General features: G+C 40.8%; 3 protein-coding genes and 1 long non-coding RNA gene across 6 annotated transcripts; 3 read left to right on the top strand and 1 right to left on the bottom strand.

The window, feature by feature from the left end:
• The first annotated feature begins 1,011 nt into the window (after positions 1–1,011).
• mob3c (MOB kinase activator 3C) lies at positions 1,012–7,823 on the top strand. Its single transcript, XM_086282666.1, has 4 exons — positions 1,012–1,311; positions 3,413–4,024; positions 4,833–5,035; positions 7,382–7,823. Exons 2-4 carry the CDS (start codon positions 3,607–3,609, stop codon positions 7,409–7,411), a joined length of 651 nt encoding a protein of 216 aa, XP_086138792.1. The 5' UTR covers positions 1,012–1,311; positions 3,413–3,606; the 3' UTR covers positions 7,412–7,823.
• LOC147300957 (uncharacterized) lies at positions 4,818–7,370 on the bottom strand. The gene is made up of 3 exons (XR_015127138.1): positions 7,234–7,370; positions 7,122–7,145; positions 4,818–4,932 (listed from the first exon to the last, which is right to left on the bottom strand). It is a non-coding gene; the product is annotated as an uncharacterized LOC147300957 (long non-coding RNA).
• Positions 7,824–8,027: 204 nt separating the features above from the next.
• mknk1 (MAPK interacting serine/threonine kinase 1) lies at positions 8,028–13,809 on the top strand. 2 transcript variants are annotated; one of them, XM_086282667.1, is made up of 14 exons: positions 8,030–8,206; positions 8,824–8,886; positions 9,361–9,463; positions 9,586–9,684; positions 9,762–9,859; positions 10,034–10,113; positions 10,223–10,296; positions 10,409–10,513; positions 10,613–10,668; positions 10,764–10,859; positions 10,977–11,171; positions 12,038–12,202; positions 12,323–12,366; positions 12,691–13,809. In XM_086282667.1, the coding sequence occupies exons 2-14, from the start codon at positions 8,833–8,835 to the stop codon at positions 12,908–12,910; spliced, it is 1,389 nt and encodes a 462-aa protein (XP_086138793.1). In that variant the 5' UTR covers positions 8,030–8,206; positions 8,824–8,832; the 3' UTR covers positions 12,911–13,809. The 2 variants fall into 2 exon arrangements, with proteins under 2 accessions (XP_086138794.1, XP_086138793.1); XM_086282668.1 differs by lacking the exon at positions 12,323–12,366 and having other exon boundaries at positions 8,028–8,206.
• A 1,870-nt stretch (positions 13,810–15,679) lies between these two features.
• On the top strand, positions 15,680–18,520 carry LOC147300959 (transmembrane protein 275-like). Of its 2 annotated transcripts, none has more exons than XM_086283106.1 (2): positions 15,680–15,758; positions 16,163–18,520. In XM_086283106.1, exon 2 carries the CDS (start codon positions 16,185–16,187, stop codon positions 16,752–16,754), a length of 570 nt encoding a protein of 189 aa, XP_086139232.1. In that variant the 5' UTR covers positions 15,680–15,758; positions 16,163–16,184; the 3' UTR covers positions 16,755–18,520. The 2 variants fall into 2 exon arrangements, with proteins under 2 accessions (XP_086139232.1, XP_086139230.1); XM_086283104.1 differs by having other exon boundaries at positions 15,706–15,758; positions 16,144–18,520.
• Positions 18,521–22,718: the final 4,198 nt, after the last annotated feature.

A 22,718-nucleotide genomic window follows, 5' to 3' on the forward strand; every position in this document is an offset into this window, starting at 1 on the left:
TTATTGTTAAATGTATGGCATCAAAAAACCACCACCAACAAAAACAATCTGACCTGTCAGTTCTTTTTAATCACTGACATGTGATTATGATTTAGTTATTTAAAAAGATAATCAGCTGCTCATCAGTAAATAGGGAATTTCCCTTGCTGATAACTGACTGATAGCTCTGACTAGCCTCTCATTATCTCCACCCACACGCCATCATTACAGTCATGCTGACCTCAGGTGGAAATGTTGGAGTACTGCAATTTAGATCTACCTTCCCCCACTCCCCACCCACCATAAAGTTTTGACTGTATTGTCAAATAGACATATCAATATGTTTTCACATATATATGGATTCATATGTATGTACAGACACACAAACATATACAATATTATCAGCTGGGAGGGAACAATTTCACAAAAAGTATGGAGAGCTTCTTCATGCATGGTGTAGACAGCCTGTGCACTTTAGTATCACCATTTTTCCGTAAGACAAACAGAGCAGCTATCACAAAAAAAGATAACCTTCTAAGGTCACAAGGAATTTGACTGTTAAAGTCACACGTGGCTTGTTTGTTCATGATTTGAACACAGAGCTTTTTTAGTCGTTTAAAGAGAAATTGTGTCTTTCAAAGAGCAGTTTTTCCATGTAGGGAACTTACTGAATTCCAAAGCAACTTCTTTAAAAGGCAAAGAATTTAAATAATATGTTATTGAGACTTCATAAAAAATAGCCAGGCATCATGGTCGTGGACTGCCAGGCATCCAGAAATGTTTGTGGGATTATTCTTTTCCCTGTGTCCTATAAGTGGCTCAAGAGAAGGGATGTTTTCTCAGGACCTTTACCAGAGGGCTGGGCTTTGGTTGGATAAGAGGGTTGGCTGCTTTGCCTGCAAATCGACAAGAAAGAAAAAAAAATGGAAAAGAGGGAGGGCAGAGTCAGTGTTCGGGGAAGGCCTTTTTCAGCCCTTCTTCTCTTTCACTTTATAGGTCCTCCAAACACCCACCCACATACTGACACACACACACACACAGATAGCAGAACCTACTAGACAAAGTCAGGAAGTGACATCACCTACAGGAAGAGAAGGCAAATATCTTTTTTCTCTTTTAGTGTGTTGTCTGTTTTCCTGAGGGAAGTTGGAGCCCCTTAAGACCGTTAGCAACTAGCAGAGAGAAAATTCAGAGGACCTAGAGGGGGCAGAGTCACTGAAGCAGGCTTTCACAGGGAGTTTAGAATCAAAGGATCCAGACACTCGAATCCTCCCTGAACTTCCCACAACTCTCCACCACATTCCAAATACTCCGCTGCAGGATTTCGGCCAGGTACAGTGCACAGAGATTTTCCATTCTGTAATGTCTTGTTTTGCTTTCCCACTGACAATTTGTTTCTTGTTGTTGCTGCACCACGAAATGAAAGAGTTTCAAGAAATTGCAGTGTCTGATGGAAAACTGGTAGAAAAAGAAGAAAACAAAGCATGCATGCCACATTGCATGCTCTAACATGCTTCAGTGTGACTGCTCAGGCAAGTAGGGACAGAAATTGGTCAACAGTCACTTCCTCCTTCATACTGTCACTTTTGTATAAATCATAACTGTTTTCGTATCCCAAAGATGTCTGAGCTGAATCTTTAACTGAACCAGTGTCTCTCAGAGTTTAGGAGTGAATGAAGCTCTGTCTAACTCTCGTTTGTTATGGACATATTCAGAGCTATCGACTGACCACGTATTCAAGTTCCCCCAGTGGTGAGTTTTGAACTGAGATCAGGCAAACTATGAAAGCTAGTGGAAAGAGCCAATGGAGATGATCACATGTGTTTTTATTTTTAGCCATTGCCTTTTCCTCAGATTAAGACAGGAGGGACCCCAGTCCTCCAGAAGCTTTACAAACATGCGAGAGGCCTGTGGGTTGTGATTTTTGAGGTTATTTTGTCAATAGAAAGATAACAACACCCATATCAATATCACGTGTTGGGAGTACAGACTGGCATGAAGTGACAGAAACATCTGCTAATTCAAGTCACTAGAGCCTCAGTTACAACCGTGGGAAATTCTGAATACGGCAGTTAACCCTCTCCAGGCAGACGTTGCAGATTTGCAACAGTTAAGAACTAACAACCTGATTACCCCACATACATATTTTATGAGTTTTTTTTACTCAGAAGTACCACTGCAGGACTTGGTTGTGCATTAGCAACAAAAAACGTAATTTGGGCCTGAGAGGGTTAACAATGGGACTCAGGACTCAATGCGGCTGCAGTATCATGTGTTGCAATCACAGCTGCTTTAATCTAGGTGTCAGATCTCTGGACATTCTTCCCACATCCTTCAAACGGTGAATAGAAATGTACAATTCAATTCGGTTTTGCCACGCTAACACGTTTACAAAACATATTTGAGACTATAAAATGTAACCGTCCATCTTCTTGTTTTAAAGTAAATCCTCCAAGTTAATATTTGTGTCCTTGGGCAAGACACTTCACCCGTTGCCTACTGGTGGTGGTCAGAGGGCCCGGTGGCGCCAGTGTCCGGCAGCCTCGCCTCTGTCAGTGCGGCCCAGGGCAGCTGTGGCTACAATGTAGCTGCCATCACCAGTGTGTGAATGTGTGTGTGAATGGGTGGATGACTGGATGTAGTGTAAAGTGCTTTAGGGTCCTTAGGGACTTGTAAAGTGCTATACAAATACAGGCCATTTACCATTTACCATATTATATCAAATAAATTGTGCAATCATTACTGCTTCATTACCATGACATTCAAAACCTGTGAGGTCATGCTCCCAATACAAGCAAATCACCAGACAGATGGACAATAGTTTTGCACAAAAAATATCCATAAACTCTTAATTTAATTTCATATCCACTTTCTCAAGGAAGAATGGGCCGTTTTCTATCCATATTTAGTGTGTGTGTGTGTGTGTGCGTGTGTGTGTGTGTGTGTGTGTGTGTGCGTGTGTGTGTGTGTGTGTGCGTGCGTGCGTGCGTGCGTGCGTGCGTGTGTGTGTGTCCCACACAAAATTAAAGTTGTGGTTCTGCCTTTAAGAGCATTAAAACTATTTGACTCAGGACATTTTCTCACACAGTCCTCTTGAGGACAGTTTAATCTTTAGTGGATCACAGCATACTATTCATTTTCCCAGTTATGCCTGACTCAATTGGCCTGACTTTTGGTACAGCAGACTGAAAGTGTTGCTATTTTTACTGGTAGCTGCAACTGAAAACTTTGCTTTGAGGTCATTTGGGTCACAAAGAGCAGCTGTGACTATAAAAAAACATTTTAGCTGGTCTTCTTTAGGAAAATGTAGGTTTTTGTTTTGTTTTTTTTACTTTATGGTAGCTATAACAATTGTTGTAATTAAATATTGCATGAATTGTTTTATCTTTTATGTTTTATTCACCCCAAAACATGCCTGTTATTGTCTTCACAGTGCCATCGTGCCAAATGAAAACAAGAGCTCCTTGCAGTCTCTACACGACAGACGCGAACCACCTGTGACCATTCCAAGAGCTGAAATCAGACTGGTTCCCCTCTCCCAGGAAGGCTACACGTTCTCATACTCCAACCTAATTATTTTTCATCATTGCGCACTCTCCCCTTATCTCAGGGGAAATAACTGAGTCAATGGCATTGTGTCTTGGTCAAGTGTTTAGCAAAGACAAAACATTTAGGCCAAAGAAGCGCTTTGAGCCCGGTACGCAGCGGTTTGAACTGTACAAGAAGGCCCAGGCTTCGCTCAAATCTGGCTTGGACCTGAGGAAAGTAGTTCAGCTCCCAGAAGGCGAGAACCTCAATGACTGGATTGCTGTTCACGTGGTGGATTTCTTCAACAGAATTAACCTAATCTATGGCACAGTGAGCGAGTACTGCAGCGAGCGCACGTGCCCTATCATGTCTGGGGGACTGAGATATGAGTACAGATGGCAGGACGGTAAAGACTACAAGAGACCCACCAAGCTGCCTGCTCTCAAGTACATGAATCTGCTGATGGACTGGATAGAGTCACTGATCAATAATGAGGAAATCTTCCCCACAAGAGTAGGTGTGTGTGAGGAGTTTACAAATGAAACCATCGGACTGCTCTTGAGTGCGTAAGCTAATACATGACTGAGTGCTGGCTGCAGAGATTTTATACTAAAGTATCAGCACAGAGTGCAGAGGTTGTCTCCTTCATTAAGCTCACGAATGCAATGATTGAGTTCAAGGAGAGGTTAATTAGACAATAAAATGTTGACATTTAGAGGGGGTTGTTGACAAGGTGATCATAGTGTTAAATTAGAGGTGAGAACTTCATGCGTCACAGAAGCGTGAGCTCAGAGCCTCTCTGTGGCGCAGTGGTTAGCACTGACATTCTGGGACTTCTCTTTTCTTATGTCAAGCCTAGACATGCTAGTCAGGTATGATGAAAACATTTCCCACGAGTGTGAATGGGTTTTGGTTGGTCCTTCAGGGTGTTTCTGTCCCTCCGTTTGCTCAGTTATCACAATCCTCCATGGACCTGAGGGAGAATAAGACAGCAATGCTGTCTTCGCTTTGCTTAGAAATTAAATACGAATAATTAGATTGTTCTTCACACGGCCTTTTCAGCTCTTCAGCACAAAACACAGATATTTTTTATTAAGTGTTTTGGGATTGAAACACAAACTATTCAATAGATTATTTAGGAAATTCGGTAGATTAATAGCCCTATTGTAGATAAGCATGATTAATGATGCTTTTTAAATCTGCATACATGGTAAATCCATTTACAATTGAGTCCTACAGTTTCCTTTATCAAATCTATTATTTTATTAGACCAGCTTCTGAATAGAAGTCCTTTTATATCTTATTGTTTTCCTTCTTCATCCTAGGAGTACCTTTCCCCAAGAACTTCCAGCAGGTGTGCAAGAAGATCCTGAGCCGTCTCTTCCGGGTGTTTGTGCACGTTTACATCCATCACTTTGACAGCATCTGCAGTATGGGTGCAGAGGCCCACATCAATACCTGCTACAAACACTATTATTATTTCATCTCAGAGTTCAACCTCATTGATCACTCTGAGCTGGAGCCTCTGGTGAGACATCAGATGTATGAGTGTGAAGTGAGGATGCATATGAAAAAGGATCAGATGGAGGTTTTGTAACAGAGGAACTGTCAGTCTAGCAGAGAATATCTACCATCTTGCCAGCTTTATCCCAGCTGCGTGAATGTTTGATGTGCTTATTGTTCATCTTTGAGTAGGTGTGTTTTCCAGTTTAGCGTACATACAGTGGCTTGCAAAAGTATTCTGCCCCCTTGAAATTTTCCACAATTTGTCACATTACAGCCACAAACATGAATCAATTTTAGTGGAATTCCACATGAAAGACCAACACAAAGCGGTGCACACGTGAGAAGTGGAACGAAAATCAGACATGATTCCAAACCTTTTTTACAAATAAATAACTGCAAAGTGGGGTGTGTGTAATTATTCAGCCCCCTGAGTCAATACTTTGTAGAACCACCTTTTGCTGCAATTCCAGCTGCCAGTCTTTTAGGGTCTGTCTCTATTAGCTTTGCACATCTAGCAACTGAAATCTTTGCCCATTCTTCTTTGCAAAACAGCTCCAGCTCAGTCAGATTAGATGGACAGCGTTTGTGAACAGCAGTTTTCAGATCTTGCCACAGATTCTTGATTGGATTTAGACACCAGACAGGTCAGGGATAAAGTTATTGAGAAATTTAAAGCAGGCTTAGGCTACAAAAAGATTTCCCAAGCCTTGAACATCCCACGGAGCACTGTTCAAGCGATCATTCAGAAATGGAAGGAGTATGGCACAACCGTAAACCTACCAAGACAAGGCCGTCCACCTAAACTCACAGGCCGAACAAGGAGAGCGCTGATCAGAAATGCAGCCAAGAGGCCCATGGTGACTCTGGAATCTGTCCGTAGGACAACTATTAGTCGTGCACTGCACAAAGTTGGCCTTTATGGTGGCAAGAAGAAAGCCATTGTTAACAGAAAACCATAAGAAGTCCCGTTTGCAGTTTGCCACAAGCCATGTGGTGGACACAGCAAACATGTGGAAGAAGCTGCTCTGGTCAGATGAGACCAAAATGGAACTTTTTGGCTAAAATGCAAAACGCTATGTGTGGCGGAAAACTAACACTGCACATCACTCTGAACACACCATCCCCACTGTCAGATATGGTGGTGGCAGCATCATGCTCTGGGGGTGCTTCTCTTCAGCAGGGACAGGGAAGCTGGTCAGAGTTGATGGGAAGATGGATGGAGCCAAATACAGGGCAATCTTGGAAGAAAACCTCTTGGAGTCTGCAAAAGACTTGCGACTGGGGCGGAGGTTCAGCTTCCAGCAGGACAACGACCCTAAACATAAAGCCAGGGCAACGATGGAATGGTTTAAAACCAAACATATCCATGTGTTAGAATGGCCCAGTCAAAGTCCAGATCTAAATCCAATCGAGAATCTGTGGCAAGATCTGAAAACTGCTGTTCACAAACGCTGTGCATCTAATCTGACTGAGCTGGAGCTGTTTTACAAAGAAGAATGGGCAAAGATTTCAGTCTGTAGATGTGCAAAGCTGGTAGAGACAGACCCTAAAAGACTGGCAGCTGGAATTGCAGCAAAAGGTGGTTCAACAAAGTATTGACTCAGGGGGCTGAATAATTATTTATTTGTAAAAAAAAAAAGGTTTGGAATCATGTATGATTTTCATTCCACTTCTCACGTGTGCACCACTTTGTGTTGGTCTTTCATGTGGAATTCCAATAAAATTGATTCATGTTTGTGGCTGTAATGTGACAAAATGTGGGAAGGTTCAAGGGGGCCGAATACTTTTGCAAGCCACTGTACATAGAAGGCACCGACAATAAAATCACTCAGTCTGAAGCTCATAGCGTTCTCACTAAGATAATATATTCCATATGACACACAAATTTAATTAGTTTTCACTCAGTTTTCCAGCATGAACAAAATGTATCCAGGAAATGGCTAGGTCTGATGAGAAAAGACTCATAAGAGAATCTGCTGACTTTGGATAGTCATGTGATTAAAGATTGTACTTGTTTCTGTTTTCCAACTAAGGAGCCTCTATCGCATGTGAGCTGATGGGGAATGGTGTTCCAAGTGTCAATAAAAAGCTGCAGTTATCATCATTACCTCGCTTGGGCTGCATAATTCCCCCTGCAATGTGAAAACAGGGACAAGGCATTAATGTCAACACGCTGCATAAAGATAAATCTTTTGAATAGACCTCGTTTTATTGCCCCACCTCTTGTGCCCCAGGAAATTATGTTTGTTTTTAGTCTTCAAGGAGCAACTGCTTTCTTTCTCAGAATCATGACGGTGTAAATATTCATTTTCTCAAACAACATATTAGACTCTATCTATTAACATCTCCTCTTTTTCTTTTCCTGCAGAAAGAGATGACAGAGAAGATATGCAATTAGACAAAGCCACATGGACAAAGGAGTTTACATTATGACGTTATCTGAGCCCCTTGAGAAAACTTCCGCATCAAAACACCAGACAGAGAACTGCTTTGTGTACACTTGTACGAGTGGTTTCCAAGCATATGACATGGCCCATAAACTCAGTAGACTTCTGCAGATGGTGGCAAAGTTCCTTTACAGAACTTTTCACTTCACATTCATTATGGTGCTGTGAGTTTCCTCATTATTCTGTATTGTTTTATACACTGCATCTCCTGTACTCTGTCTTTCCTCTTGTGCATGTATATGTTTTATCTTCGTGTAAGTTTTGATGCATTGTTTGTTTTCTCGTTGACCAGAGTTTGTATTTTGTACGATGTGTTTTCACTGTTTAAAATCTGATTTAAGGGCATAAAAGTTCTTCCCATCAGCCAATCGCGTCTGCTTCCATTTTCGCAGGAAAAAGAAAATCACAACAACAACAGATATAGCATACTTATTATCACTGCTCACTTGCCAAACCTGTTACATGGATAAATAAAGGCCATCATCATGCACCAAAAATCCCCACTACGTGGACTGAGGCGTGGTGACGAACCCTGCCAAGTGACGTTGCATCAGTGCGGTCACGCTACCAATGGGAGAGGAGTTAATCCGGAAAGGGGCGGGGCAAACGTCTGCTCTCGCGTTTTCCCGCCCGGTACGTCATCAGCTGTTTGGACTGATTGATAACAGAAAGCAATGGGAACTTACATCAGCTGTCACAGGCTTTGACTGCAGGGATTTGGCTGGCGTGGAGTCCACGTTTGAAGGGTTTGTTGCATTTGTGGTTTTATTTTAACGTCGCTTAAACAGTCTCTGAATACAGTTAGCAACTGGTCATGTAAATCGGTTTAGCAAGCTATCTGAGTTCATTCTTGCTAGCTGGGGCTAACAACAGCTATAGTAGGCAGCCACCGCTAGCTCTGGCTTTTGTAATGCCGTAATGATCTTTTATACAGAATTCCCTCCTGGTAACTAGGACAACGTTGCTAATGTTAAGTAATTATCTAAGTGGACGTTGTTGGCTGTCCGTACACATATTTATTAACTTCAGTATCGATACAAACTGCTGGTATAACTCCATTAGCTAACAGCTAATTATCAGTTTTGTGTTTTTCTAACCGAAACATATCATTTAACTAGTATGAACTAACTAATTCAATAAACTTTGCTGTAAGTGAATATTCTGCGGTCATGTAGATGAACAGTAACCGCAAACTCAGAGCGATACACAATGTAATACCAAAGAATGAAAGAAAGAGGAAACTGGAACACATAAGCTAACGCTGGGCGGTGTCTTCTCCATTGCTCTAGCCTTTTGCCTCATCACTGCATTGTATTTAGTTGTTACGTATGTTTACGTGACTAACTATATTTGTATGTGGCAGTTGGCAGATATGGTGAGGCACGGCGTGATGACGGAGTTGCAGCCCTTCCAGCCCTCCCTCCAGGTGATCTTCTCTATGATTAGTGGTGATTACAAAAGCTGACTTCCTGAAACATGTCTGATAAGATAAAAGGACCAGAAAATGGTGCACAGTAGTTTCATCAAAGCACTGTGCCCTGTTGTTTGAATGTTTCTGGTAAAGTTCAGATAAGGCCTGTCACGGAGTTTCCAGTATTATCATATTGATCACTGTTTTGGCAGACTGCCATAGGTGGTTGTAATGATCAAAGTAGTGGTGATGCATCCCTATAACTGCAGTTAGTCATTTTACAGTTGCAAGCCTATGATATGTACAGAACATTTTATTATATTATGGATTAGTGTTTATTTTTAGTATTTATTACCAAGGCCAAATTAAAATTTTCCTTTTTTGCTTTTTTCATTTGCTTTTTCTCTACTGTACCAACATTGATCACTGGCTGATTTTGCACTATTCCCTCCCCCTGTCCCCCCCGTATGGCCTCCTTCTCTGTAACAGGGTAACTCCCTTGCTTTGGGCCAAGTAGGGCAAAACTGTGGGAGCATTCAGGAGAACCGAAATACCTCAGAGGAAAGACAGAATCTTTCCCAAGACCCAGCAGGTACAAATGCTTTACTTTTCCTAGCATTTCTATAGCTTTGTAAACTTTACAAAGCGAGAGCACTGTGCAAAAAAATTGCAATGTTTTAATTTGTGTGTATGGATTCATTTCTGCCTCTACAGAGTGTGAAAAAAGCCAGCCAGTGAACATCCCAGATACAGGTAAACGAAAGAAGAAGAAAAGAACTAGAGCGACAGACAGCTCCACTGGCACTTTTGATGGTAAGTAGGCTAAAACTGAAACACATGCAGTACGTGTGAAAGCAGGAAAATTGACCAACACTTCATATTTTCTTCAGATCTCTACAAATTGACTCATGAGGTGCTCGGCCAGGGAGCATATGCTAAAGTTCAAGGATGTATCAGCCTGCAGAATGGACATGAGTATGCCGTGAAGGTAAGTAGGGACAGTTTTGCCAAATTTAAATGTCATTTGAACAGGTTGGGTTGCTCTTTAATGGCAACATTTTCTTTAAAGCTGTACTGCATTTTTTTTTTTTTTTTTTTTTTTTTTTTTTAAAGTCAATCAAAATGTCCATTGAATCACAATTTCTGCTGCTCGCCTTCATAGATCATAGAAAAGAGTGCAGGACACAGCCGCAGCAGAGTCTTTCGAGAAGTGGAGACTCTTTATCAGTGTCAAGGAAATAAGTGAGTTGATTTTTGTCTGATTAATATTTAAAAAAAAAAAAATGAGAGAGAAAAGAAAACTTATCCAGAATAAAAACAATTCTGATCACCTAAACATATCGTTGTCCAGGAATATTTTGGAATTGATTGAATTCTTTGAGGACAACAACTGCTTTTATTTGGTATTTGAAAAGCTGCGTGGTGGTAAGTGTGAATAATTAACACAACAGTTATGTAATGCAAACAGAGCTGTTGCCAGATGGCTCATTATGAGCGCACAAATATACCCGTGAGTGATCCTCTTCTCTTTCTGCAGGTTCTATTCTTACACATATCCAAAACCGAAAGCACTTTGATGAACTGGAGGCTAGTAAGGTAGTGAAAGATATTGCCCAAGCTCTCGACTTTTTACACACAAAAGGTAGGTCAAAATTCAAGCAGGTGTTCTGCTGAAATCCAAAGGAAATAGAGGTTTTGTTTTTGTTTTTGAGTGTAAAGGTGACAGTGTTTTTGTTTGCAGGCATTGCCCATAGAGACCTTAAGCTAGAAAACATACTCTGTGAATACACTGATCAGGTAATTGGCATTTAATGAGTTGAGAAAGGCATTAATTATCCCTTAAGGTTTATAATTTAACAACATAATCATATATTTACTCTCTTTCTACTTAGGTGTCGCCAGTAAAGATCTGTGACTTTGATCTAGGAAGTGGAGTAAAGCTCAGCAGTGCCTGTACACCCATAACAACCCCAGAGCTCACAACACCAGTAAGTGTCGAATTCTAAATTGTCGGCCAAGTATAGACACATAATATTGTCCAATTAACTAATAAGGGATTACACTGACTTACCTCTTCTTTGCTTTTGATCTTTGCCCTCTCTCAGTGTGGCTCGGCAGAGTACATGGCTCCAGAAGTAGTCGAGGTGTTCACTGATGAGGCCTCCTTCTACGACAAACGCTGCGATCTGTGGAGCCTCGGGGTCATCCTCTACATCTTACTGAGTGGCAGCCCACCCTTCACAGGACACTGTGGCTCTGACTGTGGCTGGGATCGGGGAGAAAGATGCAGAACATGCCAGGTATGCCCCCTCCAATCAGCACTGTTGTTTAGCATCCATCCCATGGATAATTGCTCAGCTCAGCAGTGTTTGCACCAGAGATTCACTGTGTGTCTCCGCTTATCATTCTGAAATGAAGACATTATAAATAATATAAAACTACAGACTAGAGGTCTTAAAAGAACACATGCTCTGTAATGCCTCCTTTAGCTGGCATTACAGCTTGTTCATCTTAATGCTGGCCTCTTTGATTATCATGTCCATGGTAGACAGTTCAAATAAAGTAACTAAAAATTTTTCTTTTTTTGCTGTATACTGGCTTAATTAAGAAACATAATTAGTAATGTAGGTAAAGTTAGGCTTAGATGTAGGTTGAAATCTCTTTTTAAAAATAAAAAAAAAAATGAGAAAAGCCGATGTATAGGAGCACTACGGCTGATTTGGCTTTAGCTGTTGACCCATATGTCAAATGCTCTTATGTGAATTATTCAGAAAAGCCAAACACTTTCAGTACAGTTTGGGGTTTTGTTTTTTTTGTTTTGTAGTAGAGTATTAGGGCTGAGAAGAAATGGGAAGAGGTTCTGTAGATTTACCAGGGAAAACCTTGTTTTAGCTTTCACTTCATCTAGATGGATGTCGTCGGTTCTTCTTCCATTATCTTGGCTTGAGCGGAGTTTTGGTTTGGTTTATTGAATTTTGTGCTGCTTGGAGAAAAAGCTCACTTTTGTAAAGAAGGTGTGAGGTCTGAATTTATAATGCACAACAGAATGACAACACCATTACAAAAATGAATGCAGCACAATAATGCAGCGTGCGTGCGCGCGTGTGTGTGTGTGTGTGTAAATGGCATGTACTTATCAGCAGGTTATTTGATCTTCTCCCCTCAGAGTCACCTGTTTGAGAGCATCCAGCAGGGCAAATATGAATTTCCAGACAAGGACTGGGCCCACATCACAGTGGGTGCCAAGGACCTCATATCAAAGCTGTTAGTTCGGGACGCCACTCTGCGCCTCAGTGCTGCTCAGGTCCTCAAGCACCCTTGGGTGCAGGGGGTGGGTATAATTACATTTGAGCACTACTTGTCTAATGTTAGACAGCTGGAATTATTGTCCTCATTTTCCAGCTGTGAGTTTTTTTTTCTTTCTTTCTTTTATTTATTTATTTTTTTCCAGAATGCTCCAGAGAGAGGTCTTCCAACTCCTCGTGTTCTGCAGAGGTCTGTCTTTATTTTAGCTCCGTTTCTGTGGTTGAAGTAGAATCAGACCTTTAGTGTTTGTGGTTTTTCATAGGAAACTAGAGTTTCTGCACATACCTTTGTTTATGAACAACTTTTTTTTTTTAATTTTGAGAACAATTTCAGGTTCTCTCTGCTTCAAGATGGTTTTTGTTTTTGTTTTTTTGTTTTTTAAGATGGAAAATATTGGGATAGATGAAACAAGGATCTAGGATACTTTATTCTAATCACATTATTAAAGTGAGAAGTGGCAGAAGTGTGCTTAGATGTCTCTCATATCTTTTTCTGCCTTCTTTCTTGTTCTAGGAACAGCAGCACCAAAGATCTGACCCAGTTTGCAGCAGAAGCCATCGCCTTCAACCGGCAGCTATCCCAGCACGAGGAGCAGCGGGAGGACGTCGGAGCCATTGTTTGCTCCATGAGGCTTTCTCCTCCTTCTAACTCCAGGCTGGCTCGCAGACGGGCACAGTCCAGTGCTCTCCGGCACGGAGACTTTGCACCCACTTCAGATGACGCCACAGCCTGAGGGTCCTTAACCTCCTTATCGTGTTATCTGAATAATTTTAGTTACCTCCTGTGTGGATTTTTATTTTTATAGGGAGCCTTGTAGGATTGTTCACACAGTATGGAAAGTGTCTCTGTTGTTGAAAGTCCTCTCCTTGGCCAGTAGTCTTATCAGTGAGAGTTTGAACATCAAGTGCGCAGTTAAACCTCAGCTTCTGCCTACTAATAGAAAACAGTAAAACTTCCAGGATTTGGCCAGGAGTTACTTTAAGCTGATGAGTATTTTTAACAAAGGTTTGATTTTCTTTCAGAACAACTTTGGCTTTAAGAAATTTATGTATTGTCTTCACAGGTTGGGTTAGTCATCGTTACCCAAAACACCAGAAACTGCTCTCAGTGCCAGCAGTTTTTACTAAAATACATATCAACACCAAAAACAGCATTTTAAGAATCAGGACAGCTACGCAGCAGCAGCTGCTGCTTTAATGCAATATCGTCTTATAGGTAGATTTTATTTTATTTTATTACTTGTTTTTCCAGCTGTGAATTAGTTATTTTATTTGAAAGCTTTTTAGTGACTAAAGAAAAGGGATTTTTTTTGTTGCTTTTTTAAAGCATGTTTTCTTTTCTTTTCTTTTTATTTTTTTTATATGATTTTTATGTGTGAATGTATGTGATTTAAGTGATAAAAACAGACAACACTTAGAGGAGTCTGAGCGTTAAACAGGGCCTTTCCCCTGTTTTACCTGTTGACTCTTTTGTCGAGCTGTGTCTTCATGACTACCTGAGAGTGTGGCTGGAGGTTGCAGAAACTCATGGAGTGAGACTGGATCTTAAAGTTTTTTTTCTTCTCATGTCAATACAAGCTACCTGCAGCACTGATGTACTTTAAAATAAATATCTTATTTAGTTTGCCCAGAATGGGAGGTTCTTGTGTTTTTAAAGCTTCACCAATGATATGAATTTGACACTTAAAAATAGTATTTATCTTTTCAGCGCTTTTGCTATAACTTCTCGTTGGAGGTCATGTTTGGTGTTGTGATGCAGATTATTCCAAGAGGTTTTGCTTAATTTCTTATTGTCTTAGTGATCTTATATATATATATTTTTAAGTCTAAATTACTTGAAATGTGAAAATTGCATTTGTTTTAAGTTTTATGCAGTTCATGAGACTTAAAGCTGAACTGTGGGACTTTTATATATAATGTTAATGTGTGCACACAAAGATTATTCACCCTATGAGCAGCAGGTATGGTCTCTGTATTTTGTAGTGTTCCTGATTCCTGGGCTGGCTCGCTGGCTTAGATCAACCAGCAGTGACTGGGTTTGCCAGTCCTCAAAAGAGCTGCAGCTAAAGCAAATGGTGTGACTTAAAAAAGTAGAACGGGACTGAGCGAGATCGTTTGCTGCTTCAGATAAGTGTCACTGGGAGGGAAAGCGGTTGACAGCGAGTAGAAACGTTTAGCGGTGGATAAGCCTTTCCTTGTTCTAGATTTGCATCACAAGCACTTGTTGATGGTATCTGTGTAATCTACCTGTTACAAGCCCTGCATGGCTGGTTTAAAGGGATGAGAGAATAGTTTATGTTACACTAGTGAGATACGTGATTCCATTCTGTGAAGTGAGTTTATAAAACTGTTAAATATTTTTTTAATCGTCCCTGTTTTGATTTTGTCTGTGCCAATGGAAACTGTTATGGATGAACTGAGAATTCTTTGATATTTTCTGATTTTTGATTTTGTTTTTAGAAGAAGCTACTTTTTCTTTATGTTGTCTTATAATTTAGACTGTCTGTGTTTGAATGGGATCTCCAAAGGCTCCTGTTTATCATACCTTACAAAGTTTATGTGCCAGTGCCAACTCATTCCCTTATTTCACACTGTTGCCATGGACAACCCATCCCTATAGCAACTAAGGGCCTTCATAGGCTGGCATGAATTGATGGAGATTTGCTCAGAATGAATACACATGTTAGGAAACGACTGCTTGCTATGATAAAGCCCCCACACTAGTATGATTCATAAAAGAAGCTGTTTGTTTCCCTCCGTCTACTTGAGATGGCCTAGAATGAGATGCAGTAATTGGTATGCGATTATAGAGTCGCTCTGAAATGTGTCAAAGCTCATATGGGGTCCTATGCATAAAGCTCTCATGTGTAGAGCGTGTTTTCACTGGCATGTTGTGTTCTCAATAAAAAGCTCTTCTTGTCTAAGTTGTGTTACATCAAGACAATATTACTGTGTTGTGCACTCAAAGGTCTCGTTCACAAGACGTGAGCAAATGGATTTTTGTTTTCACTGCAGCAGATGTGCTTTAGTTTACAAAGATTTATTTCAGTCAGGAGTGATAAATGGTAACAACTCATTGTTTTGGACTAAACAGCTGAGGAGGGGACAGGAGATGGTGAATAACCTCTACGCACACTGGTAAGAAACAGAGGCCGTGTCCTTGCTGAGACTTCTTTGAAAAGCAAAGGAGAAAGAGGAGCGAGGCCATAGTCTCGAGCCTTTTTTCTTTTTTGCACTTTAATAACCCAGGTTTCACAAACTTTTCCCATCATTAGATTTAAGGAAATAAACATCAGATAGATGTAGGAGTGCAGTGGTGTGTGTGTGTGTTTCCACTTTTCCCGAGAGCACCTTTAATGTGACACGTTAGAAGCTTAAGCACTTCAGAGGGTGATGGCTGTGATTGGGCTGTTTGTTTGAAGCAGCTCCACAGCGCAGCCAGTGGCCGATATTCAGCAGTGCATCAGCTGCAGATCACTCCGCTGCTCACCTGCAGGAGGAGCAGATCACACCCGCCGCTCCTGTGCAACATGACACACGGACAAAGCGCCCAAACGGCCAGAGTCATGTGTCCGATGTAAGGTAAGCGACACAGAATGGTGCAGAGAAATTTTGCAGCAAGTGTTGCTTTCAGGTTTGTGTGTGTGTCTGTGGACCATCGGCGAGAGAACAAGACTGTTTTTATATTTGCAGATTCTCACTTGGCATTATCAGCGTTGTTGCCTTCGATGAATTGTATTCGCGCTTTAATGTTGTTGAGGTTTAAAGTCTCATAACTAATGCGTTTAATTAGACGGGAATGCTCACAGTTTTTTAACAGCTAAGAAATTACTTTGGAAGAAAAAAAAGTTGCCAGAGTTCAAAATCAGAAGAATGAAAAGTCTTTAAAACATTTGCACTGCTTCTAAAATGTGTCATGTTACTTTTCAGCCTCTCTTTCTAAAGAGATCAAATGATCTATTTTCAGCCATTTGTCTGATCAACAGCTTCTCTGAGCTCTCCTGAGACATGGTGCTACCTGAAAAAAACTCCAGTTCATCTGCTCCCAAGAAGACCCCCGAGCAGCATGCTCCGAGGCACCAGAGCATGCCCTCTCCAGCCCTGTGCTGCGCCTGTGGGCTGTGCATCATGCTGGCTGGCATCAACATCACCCTGGTGGGAGCTTTTGCGTTTGGTACCTTTATCCCTACAAGCAATCCTCCCATCTTCATTGGGCCTCTTCTTTTACTCATAGCGCTGGCTTTCTTTACAGCCTGCTGTGTCATCAGCAGGAGACCTCAAGCCCACACTGCCCATAAGGCCAAAGGAGGTGAGAAATGGGCGCTGATGAGGATGGGGGCAGTTGCTTTTGAGATGGAGACGAGCGAGCACACGCTTCAGGACACGACAGCTGTCCAGCTCAGCCCCACCAACTCCCCTAGCTCATCTCACAAATCCAGCTCCATCCAAGGGGAAGCCACTGCCCTGCCTTCCTGTCAGGATGAAGCCACTGAGCAGCACACAGAGACCTGTGGCACTGGTGTTACTGGAGATAAACCCACTCTGAGCTCTGACTCCCGGGAGAGCACTTCCACATAGATCAGATCACTACATAGCGTGGACTTTGTTCTGTTTACACTGTCTGGCGTGACTGCAAGGATTAATTGCTACTATAAGTTATAAGCTAAGTCGTACTTTATTCATGCCAAAGTTGGTAAACTCAAATAACACATGACTTAAGTAACTAGAATGATGGCGTGGTAATATGATACAAGAGCGAAAAGGCCTGCAGACTCAGCCTGTGAGCGTAAATGTATTGTGCAAACTCCCTGATAATTATTCCGTGTGTTTCAGGAAGTTGTACTTTTACTGCCCTGTCCCAGGATGTACATTATCTTTCCAGGAAATGAAACAGGGAAGGAGATGATACCGTAATCCAAGTGCCTGTGTTATGTAGTTCTTGTTGTAGAACACATCTAGTGATTGTGTATTCATTGTGTATTCGTTTCCTATGGATTGATTTTGGTTAGTGTTTGCCACCTTTGTGAAGGAGGATCAGTGCAGTTATAAAAGCCGGGTGAATGCAGTCACAGCTTTTCTACACACTTCAACATAACTTTTCTTTCTTCTTCTTATTTCCTGCACCAGCTGCTTTGAGTGATGGTGTAACCTTGAGCTGTGCTAAAATAGATTCAGGAGTGTTTTGTGAATTTCTCTACTTGTGTTGTCGTGCATGATTACTACAGGTGCTAATACATGCTGTATATTTTATAAATATAGATACACTATATACTTCTGTTCAAGTTAAGAGTTATCTATTCAGACAGCTCACTAAAACTATTAAGGATGCTATCTTGAGCAAATTATAATAATAATACTTCTACTGACCCCCTTTGTGAAGAATACACAGAAACAAAGCCACTGGAACTGTCAGGCTAAATGAGAAGATGCACAGGCTGTGATGATAAGTCATTTGTTATCTGAGTAACCCCAGCAGGGACTGTACAAACGGCTACGTTGCCCATCATTTGGCGTCTGACCCAACAGCTGCTGGCAAATGCGAAAGCCCTGTTTACTCATCATTTTACATCAGCTGTCCTCAAACACAGCGTGTTCCCCTCACACAATCAAACCACGGAAAAGATAACACGGTGGCCAACGCCCACTGTTATTGCAGTGTTTTTTGAGTGGATACAGGCAGGCTGTGTGGGTGTCTGTAGTTATTCAATGACTCGTTTCTGTAAAGAAGGTGACATGTCTTGGCAACCTCAGCTCAACTAGTAATGAGGTCATGCTGCTCTGAAGAATGGCACAGCGGGATTAATTTAGCGCAGGGCTGGGTTTAACTCAGCAAAGGTTAATGTAACTGAGCAATTTTTATCTAAAAAAAATACTTCCATCCATTCATGCAGACTTGATCCTAACCCCACTATCATGGATGAGAGGTGCGCTAAACCCTGAACAAATCACCATTCCAAGGCACATCTGAACTTTTATCCATAGATATCATTTTCTTCTTTTGACTGGCCGCTTTAGGAATAGCTATAGCAGGTCATCTGCCTCCATCCCAGCCTAGCATCTCAGCCTCACCTCTCTACGTTCGTCTCCAAACCGCTGTCCCTCTGATATACTCATTTCTAATCTTGTCCATCCTGGTCACTTCAACAAAATACTTAGCATCTCTAACCCTAACCACCACCAGATAAGCCTCCTGTGTACCAGGTCTTACTCCCATTGTGTATAACCAGTTGCCCATCCCTGTTGCCAAGTGCTGGATCATAGTTGGTTGTCTGATTGTTGTTTTCTATCGAATACTGTAGTTTGTAACTTGCATAAAGCACCTTAAGGCAAGTGTTTTTGTGAATTTGTCCTATATAAATAAAATGTAATTGAATTGAACTACTCTCTTGCAGCTGCTTCTTTTTACCGTAAATGTGGAGTTTCTCTTTATATTTCCTTTTTGTTGTTATTAGAAAGGCTTGCAGGAGTGTGCATTTCCAGTTTGGTGCTCTGGTTTTATTCTCTCTGTTCAGGATCGAGGCATTTCTAAGCCCCGAGCCAGAGCGCAGTGTGCAGTAAATGGCAGACAACTTCCTGAGGCATGCTGGAACATGAAGGACGCTCTGAGGCTAAGCAATGACTGGAAATTTTCTCTGACCTGTGTTGTCACTGGGATCATAATAGTGGAAGTATTCCCACAGAAGCCTCCAGGAATAGGAATTATTTATTGTCTGTACTGGACACAGGTCAAGATCATCTCAAGGAGCACCCACTCCTGTCTAACACAAAGGGGGACGTTTGAGAGAAAATCAAGTAAAGCAGAAACAAAATGAGTTTTATTCATAAAAGCATACAATTAATTTTGTTAGAAAAAATGGAGCAATCGTGCCACAACTCTAAACTTTAAGAGTAACGCAAACTCAATAACCTATAAAGTAGCTTTAATCTATTCTAGTTGATCTGATGGTGATATATTATTTGTAAATTAACTGTCTTTGCAAAGCTATAAAAGGTTTGCAGCTACCTGTAAAACCTAATCATAAAAGTCAAGAATGACAGTTTGGGGTCTGTCAGCCACTGAAGTAAACCTTTTAATTGTTTTCACCAGAATATTACTTATGCACTGTAATGATGCATCATCATTAATAACAGTGTAATGCCCTATAAAGCAATATATCAGCCAACAGATGTATTTTAATTTTACTCGTGATACTTTCTGTTGATGATGATGTCTTTTTTCACTTTTTCACAGAAAATGATCTCATGTCTCTCCTCCTCCACACAAGCACAGAACATCTTGACATTTACTTTTTCTTCTTTAATTCAAACATTAAACACTTTAATATTTATTTTCATATATTTTCTACACATCAACACACTGCTGCAGGAACATTGCTGTAAAGTATTTCCCTACCCAAAAAACCTACCACGGCTAGCATATTAAATAATAAAATCCAAATAAAAGTGAGTAATCGTCTCATCATCTTTCACCACATTAAATTGATGTCTGACAGTTTTTATCTCTGGACACAGAGATACAAGCAGAGTCTAGACAAAGTGGATACAATGAACCTAAAGAGCAGCAAGTTTGTTTAATTTGAGCAATGGTTCAAACTGAATGTTCGTTGCTTGATTCAAAGTTAAAATCAGCTTAAAAAGAGTTCGGCTCAGCCGGGAGATATATCTGATCTCATGACTCCACCCTGTGGATGAAAAGCAGTACCGTATATCACTGCTTTATAAACATGGGACAAAACTTATGAAAGTCTGAGCGATTTTTGTAACAATGCTTCTTGGTAATACATTTTTTACGGTTGAAAGAGTGTTTATTTCCACTTAAATATGCCCTCATATTTTTATATCGAACATCGAGTACCCATCAGCGCTGATAAATGCAGTAATGCAGATGCAATAATTACGTATATCCAATCTAAACCTAACATTATGGCCAGCAGCTGTACTGCGTGTAGTGATAAATTATCTGCTATTCTCTTCTTAGTAGTTACTCCAAGTCATGGGACGAACATTGCAGTACTACTGTGCCCAGACCCTGAATCTTTTGACTCATCGGTAAGTATTAAGTCTGTATAAAGCTTCTCCAAATAATTCTTTGCTATATACTAAACAAGTGATGGGACTTTCCTTTTATTGCATTTTGTATGTATAAGTCTACAGATGGCATAACAAACACCTAGATAACTAAAGGACTGTCGGACAGTTCTTTATATTATGTAAGCCAAGATGTTTTATATTTGAAACACACACAAAGTTGGTTCTGTGGGTTTCCAGCAATCTTGCAAGATGCCTTTGCAGGGTGAGTGTCACTATGCGCCGTTCACTGACCCAATATGTAAACATAGCTTTAAGTGTGCATTGAAATGTGTGTGTGTAGTGTGTAGTGTGTCACTGGTGAGTCTTGCAGTAATTAATAATTATAATGAATAATTATTACCTCGCGCTCTCCCATCCAAGTCTGTGACTGACTCAGTCTGATCATGTTGTCCTCGTTCGACTCCACCATCCGGGCCTTTCTGTGTGGTGTTTGCACGTTTCCTCTTGTGCTAGCTTATTGCAGTCGAAATCAGTTGGGTAAGGGTAACTGGTAATTCTAAAATGCGCACTGGTGTGAGTGCGAACGGTTATATGTGTTAGCCTTGCGACAGTCTGATGATTTGTGCAGGTGGGTGGATTATGTATTAAATTCAGTGTTCAGATTATCACCATAAAAAACAAAGAAAAACAAAAACGCTAATATGAATATCCCCAAATCAGATAACTGAGAAAAAGTATTTATTTCCTTTCTTGGCCTGTATAGGATGCAATGCTCTTTTAGGACACTAGAGGGCAGTATCGTCGTTCTCACCGTGTTTCTGAGCGCGATAATCATCCAAGGTACACTAACCTTTCTTTCTTCTTCTTCTTCTTCTGTTTTTGGAGGGGTGGGTGGTCATTCGGATTAATGTGGTGGTGAAGGACATTTAATTAGTAATAAGTAAAATTTAACTCTAAAAAGTGTAAGAATTTGACGCTTTTCTAGTTTGTACCCCAGAAGAACATAATTAAAGTGTCCCCAACCTAGCAAAATGAATACCGCAGAATTAAGACAGTCTCGTTCTAATATTAACGTAATGGGCAAGTATGAATAAAAAAACAAATGTAAAACTGCACAGGTCCATGTTGCAGAAGTTTTAAACTGCACCTTTGCAGAAAATTTAAAATTTAAAGTCAGTATCATCCCCACAGAGTTTCTCTCCGCTTACTTTGAATCTAACAGTCTAACAGTGAAATTATTTTATAGCAGAAGTCAAATGTTTACATTTAACGCCTTCATCCGCATTTTTCATAGATTTCTTTTTGCATCTTTTTCTTGTGCCTCTTTGTGTGGAACAAAGTAATTCAGTACAAAACATGTTTGAGAGCTTGGATTTTAAAAGCATAACGGCATAATCTGCTAATTCACACGTGCTTAATGTGAAATAAAGAAAATGATCAAGCAAAAAAAAAAAAAACCTTTAAGAACCAATAAATAAAAAGCGATAGGCTTTATTTTTAATTAAATACTCTATCCAACTGCTGATTTTTTTCTTTAATCAATATAGAATATTGTTATCATGGTAGTAACATAACGAACTTTTCATTACACCAGATGGGTGGTCACTGTTATTATTATTTTTTCTCACATTCACAGTGTGTGGACCACGAATGCACCACGGCCTCTATCTGTGCTTTCCTGTTGGTGGCTGTACTGCATCGTCCTTGGGCCTCCTGTGATCCTCCTGTGGCTCTGAACCACGTCCAGGTTGTCTCAGAGCTGCTGCCTGTAAAAATGCATTTCCCACAGGTAATACACTACATTCCCAGATAACAGGAAGCTAGAACAATAGCAAGGTTACCGTGTCTTTGCATCCTTCTGTGAACATAATCATTACCAGGTGAGTGACCCAGTGTGTCTCATACACACTGAACTTGTTACAGCTCATAAATAGTTTCCTCCTCCATCTTGCATAAGCCATTTGTCTTTCCATCCCACTTCTGTTGTTGGGGGAAACGGGGTGTTTAATATATCCCACCTCTGAAGATGAAGTGCCATTAATTTTATCCTTCTTTTCAGTTTGCGCACTGTCCCTCCAAACAGCGGCTGCCTTCTTCTAATTCCTAATGACTGGTGTGAGTGCTGACTCTGCTATTGTAAAACAAATGATATCTCTGTCCTGTTGGCATAATCCTAATCTATTTGAATGGAAGGGACTGCATTAAAATGACAAAGGGGAGGGGGGATATTTCCATCTCATGATAAATGTGCAAATGTCCACCAAAGCTGAATCAGACACCACATTTTAATGGCCTGATTGCACGTTCATTTCTCGCCTCATTCTCTAGCAGCTCTGCTCTTTCCGTTTTCAATGTGGAGCTGGTCATATTTTGTCCCAGATTAGTATAGATGACGGCTGACAGTTGCCTCTGCTCAAGGTATTTAGAAGACATAATTCATTCATAGATCTAGAAGTGCTCCCATTTGTCATCCCCATTTTTTATGCTCAGTGTCTCCACCGTCGCTCATTC

The sequence above is a fragment of the Aulonocara sp. 'chitande type north' Nkhata Bay genome, linkage group LG23 (genome assembly GCF_057382095.1).
Source record: "Aulonocara sp. 'chitande type north' Nkhata Bay isolate Kocher_YH1m ecotype deep benthic linkage group LG23, A_spYH_male_GT1.1, whole genome shotgun sequence".
In the NCBI taxonomy this organism is placed as follows: domain Eukaryota; kingdom Metazoa; phylum Chordata; class Actinopteri; order Cichliformes; family Cichlidae; genus Aulonocara; species Aulonocara sp. 'chitande type north' Nkhata Bay.

Coding starts and splice junctions, on each gene's coding strand:
- mob3c (XM_086282666.1), top strand. CDS start 3,607: ATGGCATTGTGTCTTGGTCAAGTGTTTAGCAAAGACAAAACATTTAGG. Junction 4,025..4,832: donor AATCTTCCCCACAAGAGTAG/GTGTGTGTGAGG, acceptor TCTTCATCCTAG/GAGTACCTTTCCCCAAGAAC. Junction 5,036..7,381: donor ACTCTGAGCTGGAGCCTCTG/GTGAGACATCAG, acceptor CTTTTCCTGCAG/AAAGAGATGACAGAGAAGAT.
- mknk1 (XM_086282667.1), top strand. CDS start 8,833: ATGGTGAGGCACGGCGTGATGACGGAGTTGCAGCCCTTCCAGCCCTCC. Junction 9,860..10,033: donor GACATGAGTATGCCGTGAAG/GTAAGTAGGGAC, acceptor TCGCCTTCATAG/ATCATAGAAAAGAGTGCAGG. Junction 10,297..10,408: donor ATTTGAAAAGCTGCGTGGTG/GTAAGTGTGAAT, acceptor CTCTTTCTGCAG/GTTCTATTCTTACACATATC.
- LOC147300959 (XM_086283106.1), top strand. CDS start 16,185: ATGGTGCTACCTGAAAAAAACTCCAGTTCATCTGCTCCCAAGAAGACC.